The sequence below is a fragment of the Opisthorchis viverrini genome, assembly GCF_000715545.1.
Source record: "Opisthorchis viverrini unplaced genomic scaffold opera_v5_96, whole genome shotgun sequence".
Taxonomy (NCBI): Eukaryota; Metazoa; Platyhelminthes; class Trematoda; order Opisthorchiida; family Opisthorchiidae; genus Opisthorchis; species Opisthorchis viverrini.
Window position 1 is genome coordinate 1,479,658 of NW_008751749.1, and position 26,865 is coordinate 1,506,522.

The 26,865-nt window shown below is 44.0% G+C and overlaps 2 protein-coding genes across 2 annotated transcripts in view; one reads left to right on the top strand and one right to left on the bottom strand.

The window, feature by feature from the left end:
- The window catches only part of T265_05149 (hypothetical protein), a gene marked incomplete at both ends in the record, with an annotated part of 78,012 nt that overhangs the window by 15,094 nt on the left and 36,053 nt on the right, over nt 1-26,865 (bottom strand). The window contains 3 exons of the mRNA XM_009170073.1: nt 369-493; nt 4,463-4,566; nt 23,426-23,571. Coding sequence (XP_009168337.1) covers nt 369-493; nt 4,463-4,566; nt 23,426-23,571 — 375 coding nt within the window. The remainder of the gene's footprint in view (nt 1-368; nt 494-4,462; nt 4,567-23,425; nt 23,572-26,865) is intronic.
- The window catches only part of T265_05150 (hypothetical protein), a gene marked incomplete at both ends in the record, with an annotated part of 60,221 nt that overhangs the window by 14,115 nt on the left and 19,241 nt on the right, over nt 1-26,865 (top strand). The window contains one exon of the mRNA XM_009170074.1: nt 9,512-9,567. Coding sequence (XP_009168338.1) covers nt 9,512-9,567 — 56 coding nt within the window. The remainder of the gene's footprint in view (nt 1-9,511; nt 9,568-26,865) is intronic.

Sequence of the window (26,865 nt, forward strand, 5' to 3'; positions counted from 1 at the left end):
TTCAAAAGGGATGAAAACAGTGGTAGACGATCAGGGTTTTTGTCATTCCAAGGTGATTTTGTTCTATGATTTCCATTTCATATAGGTGAATCAACCAAAGCCGATCAACCTTGAATTCCATCACAACGCTCCCGTGTACATTCTACAAATAACTGGGTAGCTCACCACGTAATCAGAACCCACATCATGAAGAGTGGTGTTCACACTCTAATCGGAAGTTCCCAGGATGGAGTCACAAATCGTTACATGGTTTGAAAAAACAAGAATTCCGAATTAGTAAACAGCAGAATGTTGACTACCGGTTAAACTAGAGTTAATTGCAGCAAAAATGTGGGATGGGGGAAAGATGAATTCCATGAAAACCTTACCATAGCAGCGCCTTGTTGGTCAAGTTGATTAAAGTCCGCACCAGCTTTGTACATTTCCTCCATATCGGCCAACATTTTGCATTCCGGCAGACGATGCAGATCATCCAGTTCTTCTTGCGTGATACCTTCAAAGTGGAAGGCGTTGAATCGAATTTTTAGCAGAAAAGAATGAACTCTTGACGAGCATGACGATACGCTTCTAGGCTAGTACATTGGCTTTTATAACAAACTGGTTGTCAACGCATGGCGAAGCTAAGCAAGGTGACGGGAGGTTCGTTGTCTAGGCAGGATAATAATAGGGTGACGGGAGGTTCGTTGTCTAGGCAGGAAAATATTAGTTCAGCTGTAACACAATTTCGGTGCCTAACTGCCATGCCACCCGAAGGAAGCACGAGGGCTGGAATACTGTCAGGTTGCCCAATCCTATACAGGGGAAGTCGAGAGGCAGGGGCCGGGTTCGAACCCAGGACCTTCCAGTCAGTAGATTCCCGCTCTAACCACTTGAGCCATATCGCCCTGTCTAGGCAGGACAATCAGTGGATAGAAGATCCGGTTCGGTCATGTGTTGCTGGGTCGCCGGATTGGAATGTGGTAATAGACTCAAAGTAGGCTAAGTTAACGAACCAATTTGGTTTTCCGAGAGACGCACCTGGAACCCAGCCGAATCTCCCGTTTGTGATGTTGAGTCTATTATAGAGAGGTAGGTTAAGCAATCCAATGGCTATTGCCCCAGATTCGGCTACTCACTCTCCTTGGATGTCAGTTACACACTCGAGAAGTGAGTGGAACCTCGAGAGATGTCGGGACTGGCTGTACTATTGCAGCGCTGTTTATATGTCTAATAAGGATAACGCTTCTGAGCATGTACGGATAGTAATTCGACTGCGCGGCCACTACAGTTCGTACCAAGAAAAACCCAGAAAACGGACACAAAATCAGATACGCTATCCATACGTTGGAAGCACGAACTGGTGCAGTGAGAAGTGAATCGTGTAAGCCTTATAAGTTTGGTTTATTGTGACAGGTAATTTTGTTGTCGTTCATTAAGCTGACGTATTATTTTTTTCACGAAATGTATACCCACAAAAATAGAAACCGTGGTATACGTGCAACTTTGAAGGAGGGTTTCAATTCCTTGCCTAAATCCTACAAAATAGCTTCTATTTACAAACACGCTTGACGAGAACATTTCATCAGCGAATGCACCTTGGTTGCATGGGTACAGTTTCTCAGACAGGTTTCCACATCAGATTCTCGTTTCATTACTACAGAACTACTGAAATGGAAGTGAGCTCGAGATGGCCAGAATATCCGTGGTTCGACCCCAACCCTGTCATGCCGACTGCTTCTGTCTAGGCTTAGGCAACCCTGTGGTATCTCAGCCCTTCCTCCGGGCGGCATGGCATCTGGCCACCGATAACGCTTCTGAGCATGTGCGGATAGTAATTCGACTGCGAGGCCACTCCAGTTCGTCCCAAGAAAAAACCCAGAAAACGGACACAAAATCAGATACGCTATCCATAAGTTGGAAGCACGAACTGGTGCAGTGAGAAGTGAATCGTGTAAGCCTTATAAGTTTGGTTCATTGTGACAGGTAATTTTGTTGTCGTTCATTAAGCTGACGTATTATTTTTTTCATGAAATGTATACCCACAAAAATAGAAACCGTGGTATACGTGCAACTTTGAAGGAGGGTTTCAATTCCTTGCCTAAATCCTACAAAATAGCTTCTATTTACAAACACGCTTGACGAGAACATTTCATCAGCGAATGCACCTTGGTTGCATGGGTACAGTTTCTCAGACAGGTTTCCACATCAGATTCTCGTTTCATTACTACAGAACTACTGAAATGGAAGTGAGCTCGAGATGGCCAGAATATCCGTGGTTCGACCCCAACCCTGTCATGCCGACTGCTTCTGTCTAGGCTTAGGCAACCCTGTGGTATCTCAGCCCTTCCTCCGGGCGGCATGGCATCTGGCCACCGAGTATGTAGAGAACACAGTCAAAGGCCGTGAAGAGTCACATATTGGCCACCATTGAGGCAATATCCAATCGACTGTTTACCCACTTCGTACTCTGTATTTAGAAGGTCCCGTCGAAACAGTGCGACTAGTTTGACCTACTTCCCACCCTGTAATTGGTTCCCGACCTGTGTTCCATGAAACATAACTGCTGTCCACATTCGTTACCTGAACAGGACGTTAGTTGCAGCTTGTGGATACTTCTGTCCGTAAAATGTTACGACCCTGACAGCAAAACTTTTATCCGTTTCTTTGTTTTTCTTTTTGTTATGTTGACGGCAAGTAGCCCTGAAGCGAAAAGTGTCCGCTTCATCTTGCATACCTTTGATGAATTCCTGATGGGTTATACAAGCTATTCACTTTTCATTAATGGGATAACGGGAATTGATAGGTGACAGGAAGAACATAGAGGAAATGAAAATAGATCCAAACACCAATGGTAGTTCAGTGGGAATCGCCCGAAAACTTGTACTATTGAATAAGAGACGTGAGTGGCAAAATTTGGCATCCAACTAGAAAAGTGCATTATTGAATGTATTAATGACAGCAAAGTAGGTCATTCAAAGTACGGACAGTATAGTTGGAGCAGAGCGGATTTGTACACAAGTTGGTTGCGGCTCTGAGCAGAAGCAAATCGCCGAAAGACAGTTGCACTCTCGACGTGAAACAGCAGACCTCATTCAAATAGGTGAGACACAATCACAACAAAAATTTCAGGACACCTCGAGTGGATGCCTGATTCTATTTTCTGCGAGGTTGGACTCAGCCCTGTTTGGTGACTCCTGTCCCCTTGTGTTCGAGGATACAATGCACCCCCCCCATTACGATAAACTTCATAGCGAGTAAACAATTCCTACTCCGTGTGAACATTTCGATAGTTTTCGGTAACTTTATAGTAAGAAACTTCTGTACAAAAAACAAGCTAGGATTACTTAGTGATTCTTTTTGCGTTTAAGTAAATATTGTCCGGAATAAGTGTCCTCTTGGTAAGATATCACTAGCTGAACACGCATCTGTGCGTCTTTGCTTTGTTTATCAAAGTACACCATCACCAAGGATTATCACCCTTGCGCCTGTGCCACTTTTGACATCCCTTACCATACGGAAAACTGGGAGATAAGGTCAGAAAGTGGACGTATCAGCAGATGAATGAATGTAAACTGTAACAGTAGTTGAATGATACATTGCAACAAGTCTGGATAAGAAGACAAATTTGTAGAATGCATTGTATGGGAAAGCTGATAGACCGGTTTAGGACCCAGAAAATGCACAGCTCATAATTGGCTGACCAAATCCCAACAAATTCAAAGTACGAAAGTGAAGAAGTTTAACACAGCTATCATCGAGAAAAAAACTAGGGTAAATCGAAGAGTTAGAGAATGGGAGGATCTTGCTCCGATGCATCTGCAGTATCGATTGTGAAAAGCTACGGTAACTACTAAAAAAGATTCGATGTTCTAGGCTTTATGATCTGCACTCGCTGTCGTTTCCTCCAACTCAACACGCTTGTAAACTGTAGCTGCTTCAACCTGCTGTTGTCCAAACGGTATTTTCGAAATAAACAGCAAACTCGGCCATCTAATGAACGACCATCACTGTGCTATTTCAATCACAACTAGGCAGATTTTCCAGTCCCCTTTGATTTTGCCGAAGTCTTACTTGCCCACTGGACGGGAGGATTTTAGGAGTCTGAAATCCCCCTTTGTTGAACAGTCGAGAAGTCCATGGCTGTTGTCCAACACCATCCTCAGAAAGAGTCCCCAAAACCATTCATAATAACAGAACCACAAAAGAAATAAAAAAGAGATTTCCCAAATTCGATTTACAGGTGGTTTGACATCAGCGCTACCAATTTGGTTTTAAATTATGGTTGGTGTATCAGATGGATTTTAAAAAATTGGCTTAAGGTGAAAATTATTCGTTCGGGGTAGTCTAGTGTGCGAAGCTCGAAGGTTTGTGCACAAAATGGGTCAGAAAACACCCCAAATACAAACGGATTGGAGTGCTATAAACACGGGCTATAAAGTTACCGTGGAGAGAAATCACAAAACACTGTCCACTCAAAACCTACCTCTCCGATCCATTTCGGTTTCAATCAGGTTGAGTGTGGGTCCAGCTACGCAACATTCGTATGGCATATTACCGTCCGTGTTCATCGCAAGGAGATCCGCGCCGCTGAAAAAAGTGCAAAACGTAGAATACCGCGCAGGTTAGCTGAGTTATCAGCAATATTCTAACTGAAACCGGGATTTCATCCTACAGATGAAGTCGGTCTCTGTTGAAATGTTGTTAAACGCTTCGTAGTTGTTTAAGTGTCATTTTAGATCACAAGTTCATCGAGGGATTTGAACCTGTGTTAGAGTTTGAACCCTACTTAATTCACGGCTAGCATAGACTAAACCACACCACAGATATGACACCGTTATCCTTCTGTCATGCTATTCTGTCACGTGATCTGAATTGGTCTGATAATCCGCGCAAGATTCAAACCTAGAGCATTTTTAGCGCACTCCTTAGAGAAGGAACTCCATATAGGGAAGAAAAATTAGCATAAAAAGAACATGGTGTGATTGCGTGAATATAGTCGGCTCTACTCAGGCAGATGAGAACAAATGAGTGGAAATACGGATCCACTCTCTTGCCATTCGATTTGATCCCTGTTAAAAACGAAGCTTCCCTCAACACTCGCACTCATTTGCATACCAATTTACTTTTCAAGAGAGAACAAGCTGAAACCCAACTCAGTATTTCGCCTATGATGTTCCTCGTGAACTGAAAGCGCAGCAGTATTGCATGGCGATATCTTGAATATCGTGGCAAATGAAACATGAGGCGGGCTGGTACAGCACATTCAGTTCAATAAGAACATCGTCAACGAGAGATTCAGCTGGGTCTCAGGTGACTTTTCGGTGAAAACCAAATTGGCATACAGATGAGCGTATTTTTCGAAGTTCCTTGCGAGTGGAGTTCAAGTGCAGCATAAGCTTGACGACAAATCGGGGAATGCAATTACCTGTTGGTCCCAAGAAGAGCGAAACCGGTCGTGGACTGTCGAAGAGTTTTCAGCCACTTCAACACGCATATAGACTGATCCAATGTCTCATGTGTTACTCACGCTGCTTGAATTCCCGGAAAATAATAGTTTACAAAATCAGTCGCTAGCTCCCTGAAGATAATAGATAATCTCACTGTGAGCCGAAACTGTTCCAGCAAGTGCTTCTGATGTTGAAAGCGATAGCTGTGAACTAATAAACTGCCTTTTTGGGTGAGACTAGCAGTAAAACGAGGTTCTTTTTGGTTCACTTAATGTGAGAATATGATTCGCCCGAACTGTACGGGAGTGGGATCGCATCTGACCAGATGAGCTTGGGGACCAATGAACAGCAAGGCGGAGATAGCTCAATCGAGGGCCCTGGTTCGCTTCCAGGTCTCCAAGTAGCAAAGTTCGGAGATAGAATGGCTCAAATGATTCTGAAAACGTTAGACAATTAGGCATAAGAATTTTAGCTTGACAGCCGCCGAGTGGTTTACTTGCGACCTTGTAACAAGTTACTATTTTAGCCTGAAATTTTCCAATGGCCTTGATCAGGCGCAACATCGGTATGGTTTTCACTCAATGGATACGGACCCACCTAAAACAGCCTAGTCTAAAAAGAGGATGAGTCTTTTAATGAACATTATATTGGGGCCGGATATCACGTTTCCTCCCCTTGTCGGCATCTGTTCTCTTAGAACGTCACCTTGTGGGCAGCAGCCTAGTTTTTGTAAAACTTTTCTGACATGTCCCATTAGCCGTTTATATGAAGGTTGAAAAGATCTGACTCCAGAAGGAAGCTAATTCTAAACATACGTTCAAAATCTCATTGCTACGCTAGAAATAGCAACGTGCTCAAAAGTTCTACAGCTGGAGGGACGTAAATGGCGCAGTCAAGTAGATCTCGTGTCACTTTGGCCACGTTTTTTTCTTCTCTCCATCAGCTTTTTGTCAAAAAAAGCATAAAACGTATTTCTGGCATCAATATCTGGTACAAAACATATGATTACATGGCTAGTCCCCAAGATCTAGTCATACGGAAGTGGAAAAGTGACACAAGTAGATGGTTTCCTGTACAGATAGCCGATTACCACACCAGCAGATATGCTAATTCCGAAGGATTTAACAATACCCAAGAGTAAACCGATGAGTTTGTCCACATGAGACCAACACAATCGCCGAATGGATTTTGTCGTTTGACAGATTTGTTCTTCTATTCATTCTCCAGTCGCTTTCATGACCCGGGGCGGAAAACTGAGCTGGACTCCTTCAATGACTAAAGCCTTGAAAATGTTCATATATCTCACCCAAATTGTTTGAAAATTACCCAGAGAAAACCAAATCAGCCTTCGGTGCCCATTTACATGTCAATCGAATAACACATTGACAACTGCGTTATCGAATGTGCACCGATTATACAAAAACAGTCGAGTGACTTAAGTGTATCGAGTAGGTTTTGTTTACCACGGTGACAAAAGTCACCTAGATACAGGCCCCCAGGACGAAGTCAGCTGGCGCTGTAACCCACAGAAAACACTTAAAGGGAAGCTAATTACTAACTACATTGGTTGAAATCAGCGGCAGAACACTTAGCTCCACGTTTTCAGGAGAGGTACACCTGGGGGTGCTGAAGTTATTCAGAATGACCTAAATTGTGTTTTGACACACTGAAACAGTCAATCAGTGACTACAAGCATCGATGGAATGTGCGCCTCTCGATCAACCAACTTCGATCGGATAGTAAATTTCTTGAAAATCAACGTGTGTTTGCTTCTTTCCATGTCTAGCACAGTCGATTTCCATTAATTGCAATGAGTTTTACGTGTTCAAGGTCAGCTATCGACAGAGACGAAAACAGACAAACTGATTGTAGCCATGCCGGGAGATTTCGCTCGTTCCGTTTTTTTAAAATCTGAATGGCCTGGTATCCAAGAAAGTTAATTTAACGCAATTCTCGAGGGACAGGAAAGAGGATTACCATTAACTTGGCTTTTGAGGCTGGACTTTTGTCGTATGTACCTTCCTACCGAACAGTTAAAACGTTTATCATTCTTGCGTAATCGGTGCGACTATATTTAACTCCAAAAACTGGATAGAAGCTGATAACCGCCAAGCGCTGACAGTGGTATGCCTTAAGCGTTGACGTTAATTCGTTTCATCTCTCTTTTTTATACCAATCATATGCTTATTTGACTCAGTCGTAACAAGAACGTAATCGATCCGAGCAGTTGGACTCACAAAACATGTTTGGACTCACATAATGGGTTCGGATAAACTTGTGAGGTCGTCTTAGGAAATTATATATTTCCTGATGTCCCTAAGACAAACGAGGTATCCTCCTAAACGACTGCAGACATGCAATATCATTCATGTCAGAAAACCGATCGGTGAAGTACTGGAAACTGTCTACAAACCACACTTAATCCCTTCATAGTGTGGAAGTATTCACTGGAGTTTGCCAACGAGTTATCATCTACTCAGGGTGAGGTTGTAAGTTGTGGCACATTCATTAGGAGATATGAAACCGGAATATATTCTCCCTTGCTGGATTTATTAGTATACACCCTGATTCACTCCACCAGCTATCTGAGTAAGTTCACTTCCTAACTGGAAGATCAACAAAGGACGTTTTGAGATGCAGCAGAATTTCGAGGACTTTCTTGGTTGTTTATCTGGCTACAGATCTTTGTTTAACAACTTCCCGTTTTAGGTGTTCCTCACACTTTGGTTGCTCATGCATGGGAACCTCAGTACCTAAGCCGTAGCCTGGAAAGCTAAACGCTTATCAGGTAATTCTCAACGCCTATGTCCAACCTATCGACAATTGTGATCAAATCAGCAGCCGAGCTATCACTGGAAAACGCCTGCGATTTTCTTCTGAAAAGCTTTTTATTATACACAACAAACGCGTGTCATAAATAATTAATCAAGCTGATCTCCAAACATCGAGTTCCGCTGAGATTTACGAAATTCACTACCATTGTAATTGCAGTTTTGCGTGACTGCTTCAGAACGACGCAAGGAAAGATGTGCTCAGCCTTTGATGTGGCATGGGGGCACGCGAATCTGATAACACGCCTCTTTGGATGGGTTTCCCGCTGCAAAATATGGCTCCTCAGCAAGGCCAGTTACTGTTATCTCTTATCCAGATCGTGTGAATTGCTGTCTGGAGGCGTAAGCACCTCGGAAGAGTCAACACCTTACCACTAGGTCATCCGCCCACCCACTGTTATTCTTTTCATCAGATAAGTCATGGTCGTAGGGCAGAAATGCATTAGGGTCGAACACCAAAGCTGTAATGTCGATTGTACGATGGCGACCATGGGAAATAGTGTCGGTTTTTAGTTATATTCCGGGGAATACGATCCAAAATGGACTGTGGTAAGGCCAAGGTAACTAGCCGCCTAAACACACCATGGTTAGTTTCGCGAGTGACGAGTTCGGAGGTCATGGAAAAAACATAGTGGAATGGAAGCCACACTAATGTACTAACCTTGAACACGGGCTGTCTCTATGTTTTGGCCTGGTAACCTTTTAGTATGATGTGAGTATCAGGAAGGTCAGCTTCCTGAAAGCAACCACTGAATGCGCGGAACCTACGGAGACTCAGCTCCGCTGGGTGTTAACCAGACAAAAAACGCCCCCTCAATATGCAGCGCGTCACAGCCTTGTATCAAACCCAGACAGCGCGAGTCAGCGTTGATCAAGGTCAGACAACGCCCCCGCGATATGTAGCACGTCACAGCCAGACCGCGTGCCTGAAAGCAACCACTGAATGCCCGAAATCTACGGAGACTCTCAGCTCCGCTGGGTGTTGACCAGACAAAAAACGCCCCCTCAATATGCAGCGCGTCACAGCCTTGTATCAAACCCAGACAGCGCGAGTCAGCGTTGATCAAGGTCAGACAACGCCCCCGCGATATGTAGCACGTCACAGCCAGACCGCGTGCGTCGGCATTGGACCAAGTTCAGACAGTGTCCTTCCAATAAAAAGCTTGAGGCTCGCGCACTCGCGCTCTCGCAAGCACTTTGTTGGAGTATAGCTATTGTGTTCCCTCCCGTGAGCCTTTTTCTCTCCGACACTAGGCACTGGAGCGGGTCAGCAGCAGATACCACAGGCCGGCGAATCAGCAGATATAACAGTGAGCGCTCACACATTCCTCTTACCTGAAGCACTGAGGCTCCTCACTTTGTTCCCGTAATAAACAAATCCCAACCAAATGTTCTGATTGAACACAAATTAGACTGTTTTCGAGCAATACACTTAATTGCAAATCAATTTGGTTTTCACGAAAGACAACTGATTCGTGAAAACTAGATTGATTTGCAAATGAGTGCATTTCTCGAAGACAGTGCAATTTGGATTCAAGTGGAACTTAAGGTTGACGGAAAATCGGGGACTGCGCCTACCTGATGACCCCCAAAAAGGGCGAAACCGGTCGTGAGCTGTCGAAAAGTTTTCAGCAACCTTGTGAGTAGTTTCCTTTATGAAAATATACTGCGACATCTCGAATATCGTGCCAACTGAATCACGAGGCGGCCTTTGTGCAGCACACTCAGTTGTAGAATATCATAAACGAGAGATTCAGGTGAGTCTGTCGTGAAAACCAAATTGATTTGCAAATGAGTGTATTTCTCGAAATCCCAACCAACTTGGCAATAACTCGGGTTCAAAAAACAGCACATGAATCGATCGGGACTAGTAAATTGTACGTCACAAAGCGTTCTGTCTTTTCAGAAAGGCACGCCTTTCTGGAGCGGCAACGGGTGAGCTTGGTAGGCTACTAGGCAGGTACGAAACAGCTTTTTGATTGTCCCGTAGCAAGCGAACCAGCACATTCTAATTCGGGATCTCACAAGCGGTAATTCATTTTGATGTCAATGATGCAAACCCTAGTTTCTTCTAGTTCGAGAGCAGGTCGAAGTTATTGACTACCGTGTTAAATAATGCAAAACTGTTCGTCAGTCAGCATTAAAATGTGAGGTCCACAACGATGCGGTAGACACGTCCACCTATTTGCAATCAGAGAATGTCCTGAAAATTTGAGATCGCAATAGTAGTCCACGGTCTCATTGTATCTGTAACCGAATAGGTCCTGTCTCTCACCATCATCTGAATTTTACTTGTTATTCCAGTGACACCGCATGTAGATAGTCAGTTTGGAATCAAATTGGTTGAGTTATCTGGTCGATAAAAAGAGCTTGTCTTCACTTGAGCCCCGATAAGGTTTTTACAAATACACTGTGTGTAAAGGAGGACTTTGAGACGGAATTACTTTCAGTTTCCCTCGTTTCCCACGGTACCCAACACAACTGCTCTGGATGTTTGGCGATCGTAGCCAGAGCTCTCACAACAGACAGCATGGTGTTCGCGGGACAGCCACGCAACACGTTGTCCGAGATGATGTTGACCGACTACATGATGACCTAACCATAGCAAGTGACAAACAGTGTGGACGCCACCAGAAATGTCTCGACTAAAGCGGCAAGTGCTGCGAGAACTCACCCACTGAATCGGCTTCGCCTCTTTTATTTACAAAAAATGATATATTATCGTAAAATATCTATTCCATTGTTTGTCGAACGTTGAACTAAAACTGCTTTATCGTGTTTGAACAATCGTGCTAAACGAAATTCTACTCGGAGCCCAAGTGATAAAAACACACGCAGTATTGCAAGACGGAACGAAATCTGTGGTAATGGAAAATCAATTTATCACAAAGGTGTTTATTGAAGCGTGTCTTCCGTTCATTGTATATCTCAACGCCAAGTAACTGGCAATCCAGAACCACTTGCGGGACGTGTTGAGTGTGTATCCTTACTACCCTGGCTCTAATGTCCCGGTACGGTCATCCAGGTTAGTCGTTCACAAAGGGGTGAATTACTTGAATCGAGTTTCATTCACATTAGGGCCCACCGCTATTGTCTATCCTTCATCTTGCAGAGGTTATAAACCTGGTAAGGCGATCGTAAGAACACTTCTCTAAGAGAGCGCGATGATCGCATTTGAACACACTTGTGATCATTTCCTGGTCCGCTGACGTGTCTAGTCACCTGAACACCCGGAACAAACTCAGTTGCTGCCCTGATCGACCGGTCGTGAGAAGCGATTTTGTGCAACGCGCATCTGACCAGTCCCACATTCATGATTATGGCCATCACTTAGACCTTATTCAACTTTCATTAGTTAAGTGCCTCGATTGGTGTTGAAACGTTTGCAGTCCCACTGCCAAGCTCGGCGAACAGAACAACAACCATGCCTTGCTGTGTTTTTCCCAATGTGACCGAGCTTCGTTAGGAAGAACTTAATTTCCTGTTTACCGCAGAAGCCTGAACTGCTCCGCGGCTACGGGCGAAAACCAATGCGCGTGGACATAGAAGGTGTTAGTTTTATTGAAGTTTGTTGTGGTGAGCGGAAACCGGATACGGAAGCTCCAAAACAGCGCTTGGAGTAGTACCCGATTTGTTTATGGGAGAAAAGAATAAATATGACAAAGAGGGACGTCTACGAATTGTCGGAGAGTCAAAGACTGTCTGCGTGCGACCTGTATGCAAGCTTCTGGTGCTGATGAACTGCATGAGTAAGACTGGCGGTCAGATATGCAGAGATATATGTATACCTTTCTGCTGGATGATTTCATCTATCCTACAAGGGCACGCAGTGGTACACTCTCCGTCAAAATAAGAGAACATAGTGAAGCAAGACCAGGTATTTCGGTATCCCATTCCAGGGTTCAGAGGTTTACTGTTCATATGCAATTCACAGTTGCTTAGTCTGGACATCCCTTATGTACCATGCATGTGTTGGAGGGATCGGGAACCCGAATAATCGATAATAACATGTTTGTTTTTACAACAATTCAAAGAAGGGTATGTTTTGCAACGAATACACAGGGAAAGATTTAAGATTATATTCGTATCAGCAGTAAATTTTGGCAAATTTTTCGGAACGAAAGCCTGGCAACTTGAACGATGTTCAGTTGATCGAGTTTAACTGACAAGAGGCGAATTCGATTAACTGATCGATAGAACTGGTTGAATGCAAATTCTTAGTAAGGTTCAGTCAAAAATTGGAGCTCTAGACTTGCTGAGATGGAAAGAGAGTATTAAAGTTGTCCAATGATTTGAACAAATTCAACATGTATAGTACTCGATAGGTTAGTAGGAACACTCGGCCACTTATGATCTTCACTGGGTTGTGAAATTCAGTAGAGTGCCAGTAATACCATTGGGATCAGTAGTTCGCATCGTACGCATACATCCACTCCAGCACAACTTAGGATACTGAAGCTTGGAACGAGCCAGCGATGCCCAGAGAGCTATCGAATACATATGATATTTCGCGAATAAATGCGACAACCCTTGGGAATACAAGATAAGGTATGAACGCTACTACGTCTGAACAGGTGGTCATGTTCGCACTAGAGTGAGGTCAGCGTAAAGCCCGGTGCCTCGAACGACGCTCCAGTAGCATAGCTAGGTTGTGTCGACCGACTGGTCCGCCAGTCAGGACTTCCAAATCAGAGAATACCATTCATTCAAACTGAAAGGTGACTAGTCCAGCCAAAATGTTGTTAGGCAGGTGGATGCAGCTGCTTTGTCATACAGAAATATCAAGTCCCGTCTTGAACATTAACGAAAAATCAAAGCAGAAAGGTAATCAGTGGTGTTGCGTGTAACTCGGCCTGTGCATTCAAGCAAGCATTTTTCGGTGACAATTTCCGAAGGCAAAAGTTGGACGCCAAACAAATAAAAAGTCCTCCATGATACCTTATGCCAGTAAAAGGTATGCCTTCTCTCACGGTCGATCCAGCAGCACACAAAGTCAAACAGGCCGTCCTGAAAAGAGCTCTCTATCGCTGAGAAATAAGGAGACGTTTTAGTTCTATTCGCAGCTGTTTTGATGCTCTGAAAAATTCGTTTACAAACCCTAAACACTCTGACGACATCACCCTTCACTGGCTGGACCCTTTGGAAGCGTAAACCATTTTAAATGATCGGCACGAGCTTTTTAGTTGAAAAATGTACACTGTTACCATAGGACTGTGCTCAATCAAACCCCAGGCCCATTCTTGTGACAGAAAGGAACGACTTGATAAACATGTTCGTTTATCTGGACGGCTGTGAATGTTCCGGCGGACTGCCGAAAGACGAAAGTACCAAGCAAATAGAGAAGCATAGAGTAATGTTTTCCAACTCTCGACTTTTGTGCGTGTGACATCACTTTGGTTGTTAAGGCTAGTGTGTACAACGCTGCGGTTCGATCCGTCTAACTTATAGATCGGAGACGTGATCGGTGCTTTGAGACCTTCCATTACTGTCTCTGATGCATCGTATCGGTCAAGTGGGAGAATGATATCAGTAAGGCTGAGGTTCTCCAGATGTTTTTCAGGCGACTCTGCTTCGATAGATCAGCTGGTCCCACTCCATAAGTTACGCTGGTCGGACCACGCAATCCACATGTCAGAATGTCGTTTATCTTGCAAGATACTCTTCTCGAGCCATGCGTCAGATAGGGCGGACACATGGGCGGTCAGTACGATCGGTTGTCTTTAACTGGGCAACGTTTAGATTTTGACACAAAAGCTTCATCAGGCCAGGTTTTAAGGCAGACGGAGTACCACTCAGTAAGACCTCTTCAAAGTAGCATACTAGATCAGTGTTGAATGTCTACTGAAGGGTCTTACCCGTTAGTTTGGTTGCCTAAGTATTGCGGTTGATGGGCTGGGGGAGTCTTAATTTAGTTCCGATCGGGTTTGGTTCCTTAATCTTCCACTTCAAGTTGCTTCAAATGATGATTAACTTTGGGTGCCACTGGTAGATTTCGTTGGTCCTTGTGGGCTTGTGAGTGATACGACAATTTAGTTGGGAGGGGAGAGGGAAGGTGGGCGAGACTAAATGTGATTCAGATCTAAGCTACCTGTGCTGATGATTTCTCCTTCTGCTAACCGCAAACCAACCCGTGTTAGCTCGACTGATCCAAAACCGTTATCCAAACGCTTCCAAGTTCTGCACCTTTTATTCTGTTTACACTGGGATGCTTGGCGATTTCCATCGCCTTTCTGTGGCGTGGACCGCAGTCACCTTCAAAACTTCCTTATTCAGTACATGTTCCGTCATTGCTGAGTCTTTCAGTAACGCTCGATATTCATCTACATTCCGCGGTGGTCTGTTTATTTTTCACCTGTGTTCTCCGATTCTGACCTGAAGTTTCCCGGCTGTCGGTCCTATAGAGACTTTAGTGAAGTCGTTGCATTTAACTTTGTAGACAAAATCCGTGGTTCTGTTTGCCGGGAGGCGATCATTCGATTGTACCAGTGTAGGACTCAGGAAGTTTTCATTCTACAACTCCGCTCTTAGGTTAACCGTGTTTAGAATTACTCAAGTGACTTTGGATGATTCTAACTATTTTGTGCATAGGACCTTTACTCGGCTAAACATGGATGAGACGATACTAGCGAATACCGACTATGCATGGGCAGACGAGTAGTTCAAAACTGCCTTACTGTCAGTCGGCTTCTTGTTCACTGTGGTCTTTAGTTTACCCCCCCACCCCCGCGGCGTACAAGGAATAAAAGCAGTCCCAACCCATTCCCTGTTGAGTTTCGCTACTGGTACCAACACCCTTCGTAATTAGCAGCTGATGAAAACCAATTGAATATCCCTTACCCCGTAGTTTGTTCTGTACTTCATTTTGGAACGTTGTCCCGATCAACTTCTGTACACAGGGCCCTTATGCGTCTAACGAATACGGACTTCGGATCGGCAGACAAGCAGTTCAAAACTGTCCCTTACACGGTGGTGTTTTAGTTCCCCCCCCCCCGACCTTATGTGTCATGCAGTGTAAGAAGGCTAGTGTAGTCAAAGTTGAGTTTGTCTCCATACCAAATCCGATGTGTGGATTCAGATCACTGAGATAGTTGTGAAACTCGTCAACCTTGTCCCGTTTCATCATGACAAAAGTGCTCTTCAAATAACGCCAGAATATATGGGGTGGGTACAAGCTAAAGCTTTCTATCCAAAATCTTCCATTAAAATATTTCCCAAAGCCGGGGAGATTGGAGATCAATTTGCTAGACTTTGTTCTTTAGTGTAAACAATGCGGTCAAAGACGAAGTGAGTGAGATTCAGACATGCTTTTGTACTTTCCACTATTTCATCTACGGTAAGCTATCAGTTCTGCTAGTAGCAATCACTTGGTCTTCTCTAAAGATTGCCCTTTTGGCACATTTGTATACAACCGAGTGACATCGGAACTTACAAGAATATCATCTGGTTCCACGGTGAAACCCACTACTTGTTGACAAAATCATGAATTTTTAGTGTGGGTGCTAGATTTTCCGGCGGGGGTGGGGGGTCTTAGGATACCTACCTAGAATCTGGTCGGCTCATGGCGTGAAGAACCTACTCCATCTAGTGTCGGTCTCACAGGGACATCTGGTTTATGCATGTTTGGTAGACCATGGTACATTTTTGGAGAACAATCGATACAAATTACCCTTCTCTAAGTTGCTTATCACGGACCGCATATACCTGTGAAATTCAACTTTACTCCTATTCGGTATTGACGTAATATTCCCATTATCGGTCTGCCGGTAAGAACCCTCAGTTCCGTGTTGCTTGACCTTCTGTGGATGATCACTCTTGATCATGACAACGGTGGTCTTACTCTTATCCTCTGTAACCGTAGCTTCCTCACCTCCACTAGCGGAATTTTTTGAGATTCAATACCAGAGGTCATTTCTTCCGCCCTTATGACGCCTTGACTTACCGCAAAATCGAACCCCATCCGTAACACACAACGCTTCCGAAGTGTCAACTTTCCGAATATGCATATATTAATGAGCAAGCGAATTCATGATCCTACGTCCAAGCTGTCCACGATCTACAGGTCACTGTTTGCACTCACTGAACGACGAAAATTTTCAGCGAACGGATGATGAACATCCTGTTGCTACGAGATATGTTTGAAATTAATCGGCCCAGTCCTATCCCCACAGTGCTTGGTCGGCAACGCTCTTTTGTCGTTTCAGTGTAAAAATACAACATAGCAGTTTTACTGGTGACAGGGCGAGATGGCTCAGTGGTTAGAGCGCGAATGTACTGACCGGAAATGTCCGTGGTTCGAACCCGACCTCTGCCTTTCGACTTCCCCTGTCTAGGTTTGGGCAACCTGGCAGTATCCCAGTCCTCGTGCTTCCTTGGAGTGGCATGACAGCTTGGTACCGACAGGATGTTACAGTTGAACGATTTTTCTTATTATTTTATTTCGTGACCCGAATATTGTAACTTGGTTGATTTGACATTCCTATCAGTGTCGAGAGTGTCATGAACAGTTATCTTCTGGTTGGTTGATAAGCTTACCCTCCGTTTACTCATTGTCCATGGTCATCTATGAACTTTCCCTCAGGGAAAATGAAATCTACCTAGGGGATTATGATCTCCCACTTTTTCTTATCCTAATTCTGGATGATGGCATGAAAAATATCATTTTAAGGTTCTAAATCAGTGAGACTAGAACCTACCGCGGATGACAGGTAGACTGAAAATAACTCCATGGATATCACTACCCTTCGGCATACCAAGTGCAAAATATCATGCACCTTTTGCAAATAAATTTAAGTTTTTCCAGGATATCAAGAAATCGGACCCGGATTGTTCCACTCTCTAAAAACCATACGATCTGATAAAGTTTTTTGACTTGCTGTTTCACATGGAAAAATGCTGAATCTTCCTTATCTTATCTGAATCAGAAGTTTAGCAGTGACATGGCATTACGCTTTAGGTTATATGTGCACAAACATGTTTTCATCAGCTAGAACTTAGTGGACAAAGCACAGGTGCCTGTTTGCAATGACACGCTATCCGCCACCCCAAGCCCCGATACGCGTGGGCTGATGGGGTGTTCTACAAAACCTCGAAATGAACACGCTCACGTAAAATCATCACACAGACTTGTTCAACATTGGAACAACATACAAGAAAAACAAAGGAAAGGACATGCCAGTCAACTACCAGATAAACAAACCAGCTGGATTTGTGGAGAATTCATCCAACCTTTGGAGGGATGCAGTGTATGCATCACAAACTCTGTCGAACATGTGAAATTCTTTCGCTTTAGGGCACTTATGATGATGCGTCAGGTCGGTCAGTCTGCTTTCAGATGCCATTCGGCTAGAAGCAATTACCTCACAGAAATTCCTGGAATGCTCTTTGGAACCACTTGCTTCACCGGGTAGTTCCAAATAAACAGAGGCGGAGGATTTCCCATGTGAGCACTAGCGGCACTAGCAACAACTTCTGCAAGCTTTCGAGCCAACTTGTTACTTGAAATAAATATGCATCGTTTCCCATAATCGGAGCCAAGTGAGCGGATAAGGCAGCACCAAGTGAAGACTGACGTTGCGATCGGTGGGCTTAGACTGTGAGATTAGACTGTTATTCGTATTCAGGGAGCAAAAGAGCCCCCCCCCCGGCAAAAATTTCAACTGAACACATTAGCAAAAGCAACAAAGTTCATGCTATGTATACTTGGACACCTCGGCTCAATACTTGGAAAAGGCTAATTATCAGTGTTATCCCTCTGTTCGCAACGATTTCGAAAAGTATTTCTAGTGCTGCAGCTGGTGGGGTTCCATTCAGGGTTGGATGATGCTGATAAAAATTAATTCCACGTGGTGGTTCGAAAAAAATCGTTCAACTGTAGCGCCTTTTCGGTGCCTAGCTGCCATGCAACCACAAGGCTGGGATTACTGCCAGGTGCCCAAGCCGGGGAAGTCGAGAAACAGAGGTCGGGTTCGAACCACAGACCTTCCGGTCAGTTAATTCGCGCTCTAACCACTTGGGACATCTCGCCCCCCAACGTTGTGATTATGCACGAGGATAGTCAAGCAACCTGGTTACGTAGACCAGGTGCTTCATTTTATGAGCTGGATAACGCCCACACTACCCCAGTGCGGTCAGACGTATTTCAAACGTAGTAGATTCCGAAATGCTATGAAAACAGTTAATCAGCTCCTATTCTCAGCTTGTGACTACCCTGGCGTGGAATAAGTACTTAGACTGAAGCGATGGGGTAGGGCAGTTGTTCAGTGCTGCCATTGATCACCTGTCTAGAACGAAGAGCAATATACCATGAGACAAACTTACTGGAATATGCGCGACAACATATATGGTTATTTTTTTAACGGTTGGTTTATCCAGTACTAGTCTTCCTCCCATTTCTCCATACCCCTGTCTGACACGAAAAAAAGTGTAGGCGCCAAGCTATTCATCTTCGTTTGAAAAAAAGAACCTTTTTAGTAAAAACGAAATCGTTTACTAGATCCCAAGATAGAACGCAGTAATATTCGAGTAGACAGCAGATTCCACCTAGAGGACCGACCTCTCTGCTTCTACAGGACAGCGAGCTCTCCACCGAAACTGTTTGCTGGTTTGCAGCCAAGCCATTTTCAACCATTCGACAAACAAGACAAAGTAGGAATCAAAATTTGTGTTTGTACCAACTATTGTGTTATGCAAGGGTGCAACATCTATCAACGAACGGTTAAGTTCATGTTGATTTGATTTCGTACATTTCCTTTTTAAGTTGCAGGAAGATTGATCCATTATGCGAGCGTCGACAAGGCGATTTCAGTGTCCAACTAATGCGGCGAGGTTTATGAATGTAGGCAGGAACATCAAGACCCAAGTGGGCCTGGCCCAACACCAACAGCTTTTTGATATTAGAATATATATATATATATATATAGCATTAGTGGATTTTCCGTTACTATTATTGGACAAATCTCATTTTGCTCTTCTTAAGGCTCTTAGTGATAAGCGGTGCTGCGTAAACATTCACGACGAGGGGGTTTTGCTTTCCGTTATCAGTCGGATGGGACAAAATAATCAGGCGTTCGAGTGACATGGTAAGAAGATCATGGGTAACAGATGTCATCGTTTGTTTCGTTTCAGTGCACCAACTGCAACTCGGTGGTTGATAAGAGAACACAGTTCGGTGTAAAGCGGCCGGCAATTTTTCTGAAAGAACGAGTTGTTATTTTTAGGGGCAGTTCGATTTCTTAAGCCCCAAACAATTATAGGTTTTGAAGAAATTTCGGGGTTCAGCTTCGTTGTTGAACCTTTCGGAGAACTTGAATGCTCAGGTTATTACGCGTCTTTCTAAGACACTCACGGAAGTTTTGATGAGCGAAAAGTCCGTAAAACTTACAAATTGGAGCAACAAGCTTAAGTATATGCTTGTAGTTATGATAATTCACCATTCCAATCAAAATGAGTCTATAAATCCACCTGATGACGCTGCGATCAAGACTAATAAATGGCAGTTAAGTGCTTTTATTTATCACATTTCCAGTGGTTCACCTGTGGGACTCGGAGGTGGAGAGTAATTCAGCAAGGAGAGTAAAACAGGTGGTTGTTCGAAGACCGATGCTTTGTCCGCTGAGGTGGGCGCTGCGATTTGAGCAAACAAACCGGTGGCCATCATTACAACCTAGACTATCAATATTCTGGTCATTTATAAGAGGCTTGATTTCATGAAGGAAACTACCCACAAGGTTGCTGAAAACTCTTCGGCAGCCCACGACCGGTTTCGCCCTTCTTGGGGCTCATCAGGTAGGCGCAGTCTCCGAGTTTCCGTCAACCTCATGTTCCACTTGAACCCAAATTGCACGAAATTAGCGAATATACACTCATCTGCAAACTAATTTGGTTCTTTCGAGAGACTCATCTGGAACCCAGCTGAATCTCTCGTTTATGATGCTCTCAGGCAACTGAATGTGCTGCACCAGGTCGCCCCATGTTTCAGTCGCTACGATATTTGAAATATCGCGATACATGTATATTTGTAATGTGTATTTTGACGATACAAAGTAGTTTTCGAGAACGCAAACAAACAATCGACCTTCCTCGAGAAATACACTCATTTGCAAATCAATTTGGTTTTCACGGGAGACTCAAGTGAATCTCTCGTTTATGATGTCTTCCAACTGAATGTGCTCCACACAGGCCGCCTCAGGTTTCAGTTGGCACGGTATTCGAGGTATCGCAGTATATTTTCACAAGTTTGCTGAAAACTCTTCGACAGCCCACGGCCGGTTTCAGTTGTGTCTCCCGTGAAAACCAAATTGATTTGCAAATGAGTGTATTTCTCGAGGAAGGTCGTTTGTTTGTTTGCGTTCTCGAAAACTACTTTGTATCGTCAAAATACACAATAGACATACATAGTCATGAATTGTATCACCGTTGAATGAGATATCAAATTAAGACCGTCGTTCTGCATTTACATCGGCTGTCAGAGCTGGACGAACACCCGGAAAGACAATTAGTGTAAACACTGATCAAGCCGCTTAATTGTGACATCGGGGCGATGAAATGACGGCCACATCAATTTAGACTGGTGGTAATGGTGAGGATGTGTAGATTACTGGTCATTTGTCCAACAAAAAGGCCAGCAACACCGGGCATCTTCAACATAATCGTCAATGACAGCATAAACTGCCTAGAATACCATTGGTTTGTTGCAGTGGTTAGGCATATGCCGTCGGAAGCATCCAAGAAACCGTCTTGCCAAAGTAAAGAGGAAGGGGAGGGAGCGCAATCATTTTACAACTATTTAATTCAACTCTTGAACTGAAAATAAGGACAAGATGGGGAGCGAATTATGCAGTGCTAGCCGACCACGCGGTCAGTCACAAAATCCGGATAGAAAGTGACAGGATGAACGCCACTGACGTGCTAATCTTGTCCATAATCCCATTCTCAAGTAAACCAATCACATTCTTTTTTATTGACTGACATCAGAAATCGAGGTCAGTGGACGGTGTTCCTCTATCGTACACGAACATAAACAGGTGAAAAGCAAAAAATCATGTTTTTATTTGCAAGACTGAGGACTGTTGAGTGGACTCGGGTAAATCCGACTAAACATCAACAACCGAGTTTTAAAAAAATTGACGATCTTCAGTGTTCGGGGATTCGTTAAACGCAGAGAAGAATGGCAAATATCCGAGAACCTTGGTCAACTGGGTTTATTCCATTTGTCCAAGACAAGGACTAACAGATAAATTTCCCCGCCTCATACACAGACACGGACTACACAAAAGCGGACTACCCTATGGTAACACACTGTGGCAATAGCTATTATCCAATAGGATATCGCAATACAAGGTTCTCGAAATTATGCACTCCTGTGAGTTAGATTCCAGACAGCCCTAAATTATCAAGATTGTAAGAGATGGGAAGTTTTGTTATGCAAAATGTCGAGAGAATTCTAGAGAGGAACGGTCAAACTCGGATGAAGGTACTCGGGATCATGTGTGGCTTGTGTTATGCAGATAGATCAGCGCGTTTGTGTTTAAACTACATGGTGAATGAATGAAACAAACAGGTGGGAAATGAAGTCAGAGGGCTAGAATAAACAGTTGAACGTAGCGGAACGTCTCTGTCGCCTTCTCGCACCCTGAAACGCCATCATGGTTGAATGCAATGGCAATACAACCACTGAGGACGGGTGTATTTGAGCACATGCTCCGCCCTGGGCTGAGTTGAAATCCCATGAGTTATATCCATTGCCCACAAAAGGTCTATTGTGTGATGGAACAACTTTGATTACACCTCGCATCAGAGAAAGTTGTATGTTTTTGGAGCTACAACCCAAATCTACTGACCTACTCCTGACTATGTTCATAACAGGTGATGATTTGCAAACCTCAATCTGAAGGCCACTTCTCTCAGTTCATCACCTTCATCAAAATACACAAACTGTTTCGTAATACCAACAGCCATCATGCATCGTTTTCCCATTTTAGCGTAAAAGGGATTTCACACAGTTTCTTCCATTCTAACCGTACCAATATCCTGGATTTCTTAGGCTTGTTTCCAGAAGGGATGAGCATGAAAAGCGAAGTGGAAGTGGAATTCAGCATCCGTTTTCATTAGCGGCATTTAAACCGCGAAAATAAGTAAATAAAATTCTGGACACACAGCAAAACGCCACAGACATTTTCAACGACCTATGGTCGAAGATCACGCCAGAGATGGAAACTTCTTTCGAATAGATGAACTACTTTCCACGTCAACGTTCGCAGTCCAAGGTCATCTTAAGTGCAACGTGGAAAGGCACTCGGAAATGGCTACTGAGTAAAATTCATCTTGTATGAAAATACTCGATAGCAAACGATGATGATTCGGAAAAACATAAATCATCGATCAGCTGGGATTCGTTTTCAGGTCGACTCGGCGAAGTACATCGTTAACCCGAGTGCAGTTAGACTCTGCAAGCAGTCAACTGTGAGTTGCGACCTAACTTCACAGTGTTTCGTGCTCAGCTTTGATGGATTCTAAGTAAGAAAATATGAGTTTGGCTGGAACGCTAATGTGTACAGAAAAGTGCATCCGCCTTTGAAAGTAAGCAGAATCCTTGTTAGTTCAAGCTCAGCGTAATGGTGGGCTGACTGTACACTGTCTCGTCAGGAACTGATCACATCTTGTTCTCCGAAATGTAATGCAGCAAAGGCTACGCTAAACGATTCCGCCGTTGAGTCAGAAAGAACCGACAAATGGGGCAAAAAGTGTTGCTCAGCTGCAGTCCATTAGCCCAAGCACCTTCCTACAGTTGTGGATAACGGAGGACTGAATAATCAGACAAATGCGAATATACACTTATTTGCAAACTAATTTGGTTTAGCGACAGACTTGCCTGAATCCCAGCTGAACCTCTTGGTTTTGATGTTTCCAGGCAACTGAATGTATTGCACCAGGCAGCCTCGTGTTTCAGTCGCCACGATATTCAAGATATCACGACACATATGTATATTTGTAATGCACTACTCATAAGGTTGCTGAAAACTCTTCGATCTTATGAGTAGTGCATTACTAATATACATAAGCAGACAACTGGTTTCCTTCCTACGGAAGCATTTAGGGTGTATGTACTCATAATTTGGCAAGTTTTTTCTAACTTAGAAGCGGTTAACGAAACAGCAACCAGTTACTTACTTTGCGATTAGAATGGCACACAAATCCGTATGATGGCAGGTAGCAGCTGCATGTAGTGGAGTCCAGCCTTCGGAATCTCGTGCATTTGGGTTGGCACCGAATCGAAGCAGAAGCCGACACATTTCTGGAGTATTGTCTATACAGCACTATTGAAAAATAGACAGAGTGGAATAAACAGAGGTTTGTTGAACGGCGACAACAAGTTGGTCGACGATGCTGACAGCAATAATTACTGTGGCTACCGATACCCGTGAAAAAGCTTCAAAATGTGCAACGAAGATAGGCTCAACTGCTGGTATCGAAATCTCGTTATTAGCGACCCGGATCGATTGATGATTGACATCCACTATGGAGCGAAAATTAGTTCTCACAAGTCCGGTTGCGCAAGCGATCTATGACTTCAAAACATGGGTATTTTATCCATTCGTTAACTTTCTAAACTAATAGGCGTTAAGTTCCGTATATTGCACGACCTCTTGAATGTGAACGAGACACCTTTCGCCGTATTAATGCACAGACCTGCACTATTCCGCGACGTCGGAAATAGGTAGGACTCTCACTTGGTGAAATGTTTTTTGGATGGAAACAACAGACACTTGTTGGGAACATTTCATGAATCGACACAACTTATATCAAGCATACGCAAATGGGAACAAAAACGAATTTTTCTTTGATGGCCAAATGCTTTTGGTTGACAAACAAGGAAAAAAAGCATTCCCCAGACGCCAAGTTGGGACGTGAAAGAACACAAAAAACACCTGTGACAAAGTGTGTTTTGCAACAAACAGTACGACCAACATCTCAAATTCTGGATCGAACAATGAATTAACTCGTGGCGACACCCTCCCTTCAAAATTAGTCATAGTTTCTAGTACTCACAAGAGCAGTCGACTGAAATGAACAAACTGTAGGGTGGCTGTTTTAGCTGTCTTTATCTGGGTTGGTTTCAGACAAACGTGTAACCGTGGAACGAAGCTGAATTCTTGTGAATAAGTTGTCAGAAACAGACATAGCAATTAGAACGATTTTTGAAGCATTTTTTTGTTTCATCTCGGTTTCAGCTTTCTAATACGAGGAACTGTTTGTACGGAACGCTGGAACGTCTTTTTGAAGAGGACATATAGCGTGCTTCAAATACTTCTGATCAGCCTCAACGGGATTATCTTCATAAACAGCGATTCCATCCTAGCAGAACCTCAAAAAAAGTCAGGCGAGTCCGGTTGTATTAGAAAGGTGGCGTACCCATGTGGTACGAATAGCCTGACAATTGCAGGTGCCGAGAAGATTCACGGGGTTGTAATCGAGATAGCTAGGTAAATGAAGTACCGCAATGTCCCATTCAAATCAGGCAATGTTCATTTTTTCGGTTGACCAGTAAGGTAATTGCAGGTGCCGAGAAGATTCACGGGGTCGTAATCGAGGTAGCTAGGTAAATGAAGCACCGCAATGTCCCATTCAAATCAGGCGATGTTCATTTTTTCGGTTGACCAGTAAAGCCTATCTCACTGGTAGTGACGTAACTGTACAAAATGCTTCTGCATACACCATGTGGCTTAGCCGAATTTAGTAAAGTTCGTTTCTTATCATTCGTGCTTGAACAGCCACGACACTCTTAAACGATGTTTCTTCGTGATTTTGCTTTCATCGGTACTGGACATCCGACTCGATATTTAGCAACATCTGGGAGGAAATCGTGGGAGTGTCGTGAGTCAGGAAACACATTCGACATTCCAAAACGCTTTCAAAAAGACTTCACTTTATCATTCAACGAAATAGCTGGAATTCTTGCTCCTAATAGTGACCATCCATGATTGTGAGTTTCGCAAACATCATCCAAGAAAATATTGGGGATTTGAACACACCAACTGAAGGAAGAGTGCACAAACGTTACCTGCAATATAGCTTGACGCAACTCCTCAATGTATAGTGGATTCATTTGGCAGTTGTTAGGCCATCAAAGTGAAATTTGATTGACCGGAGCACATACTTGAATCTATCCATATGTGCCCCGAACAAGCTGTAGGCATCAGAACCATTGCAAGAGTTATGAAAGGCAAACAGGCTGGGCTATTTATTACGGTGCTGTGGGTGGTACTGTGATCTAACTGGGTGTTTTCTGCCAGGAACGTTTTGACATTTACTGCCCCTATTCAAGGTCATCTGTCAGATATCTATCAGAAAAGGAGCCACTCAACATTTTCCTGTCAGTGGTCATTCTTCTAGTGTCTCAGACAGAGGGTATGCATAGGCTTAGGTAGCCTAGCCACTTCCCGATTTCCATGTCTAACGTCTAAAACCTCACATCAGGTACATCACTTCGAACGCTTTACGCTCATCATCGGTGGACGCTGAACTGCGCGGGCAAATGATATTTCCCGGCTACCCAGGCCGAGGAAGGGGGTTTGGTTGAGGTACCCCAACTTGAGCCTTCGACTCAAAATTCTGATGACCCGCAAGGCAGTGGGAGAATGTAGGGTTTTCTTTGGAGACCCTGTCCGGAGCTGACGACTCAGCAGTCTGACCTGCTCGGCTGCAGGGGGCTTTATTCTGACGACGTCCGAATCTAACCGCCTCAAACCGGACCGAACTACCTACATTGTATCAAAACTAAAAGACAACGGCCCTTGTCTTCGATTAACACTGCCGACCAATTAGTCATTGTCAAGACAAGCACAAGGACGTGTGGCTGTAGAGAATCTCTGGATAGCCCGTCACAATAAATGCCCATTAATCTTGAAACGGCAAACAATTCCTCGTCAAATTCACGGAAATAAGTGTTTAAGGGTTTCTCAAAAGTAGCAAACAAAGAACGAAGTACGTCGATTATACTGTCTGACGCAGTGTGCTACGAACGCATACAATGAATCCTTGTACTTTCGCCAAACAGGGGCGAGATGCCTCAGTGGTGAGGGTATGAATTTACCGACCGAAAGGTCCGTGGTTCGAACCCGACCTCCTCTGCCTAGGCTTGGGAAACCTGGTAGTATCCCAGTCCTCGTGCTTCCTTCGAGTTGCGTGGCAGCTAGGCACAGAAAGGATGTTACAGCAGATAGAGTATCCTTTTGAAATCCTATTTCGCCAAACCAAACAATGGGTCTTCGAATAGTGGCCAATAGTGAATGGCGGTGGCAACAGTGTGCACATTGGTAGCCTATCGTTTATCGACCTTTAAAGTTTTAAGAACAGCGAAGACGCACGCATAGTGTGAACATGGTGATCCCCCAAACTCAGAACAATCGGGTCTGAAATCATCATCACTGTCAGCTGTACTAACCGCGTACTCGTCGTACAATGGTTATAGCTGCCGCAGTTTTGATTACTTGGAGGGGGGAGGGTAGGTAGCTGCGCATTGCAGGCGGGGGCTGATAAATTCGTGCTTAAATCCAGCACTGTCAGTGGGCTGTCAAGTGGGGTGGGGTTGGAAAAGGAGCTATGCATCG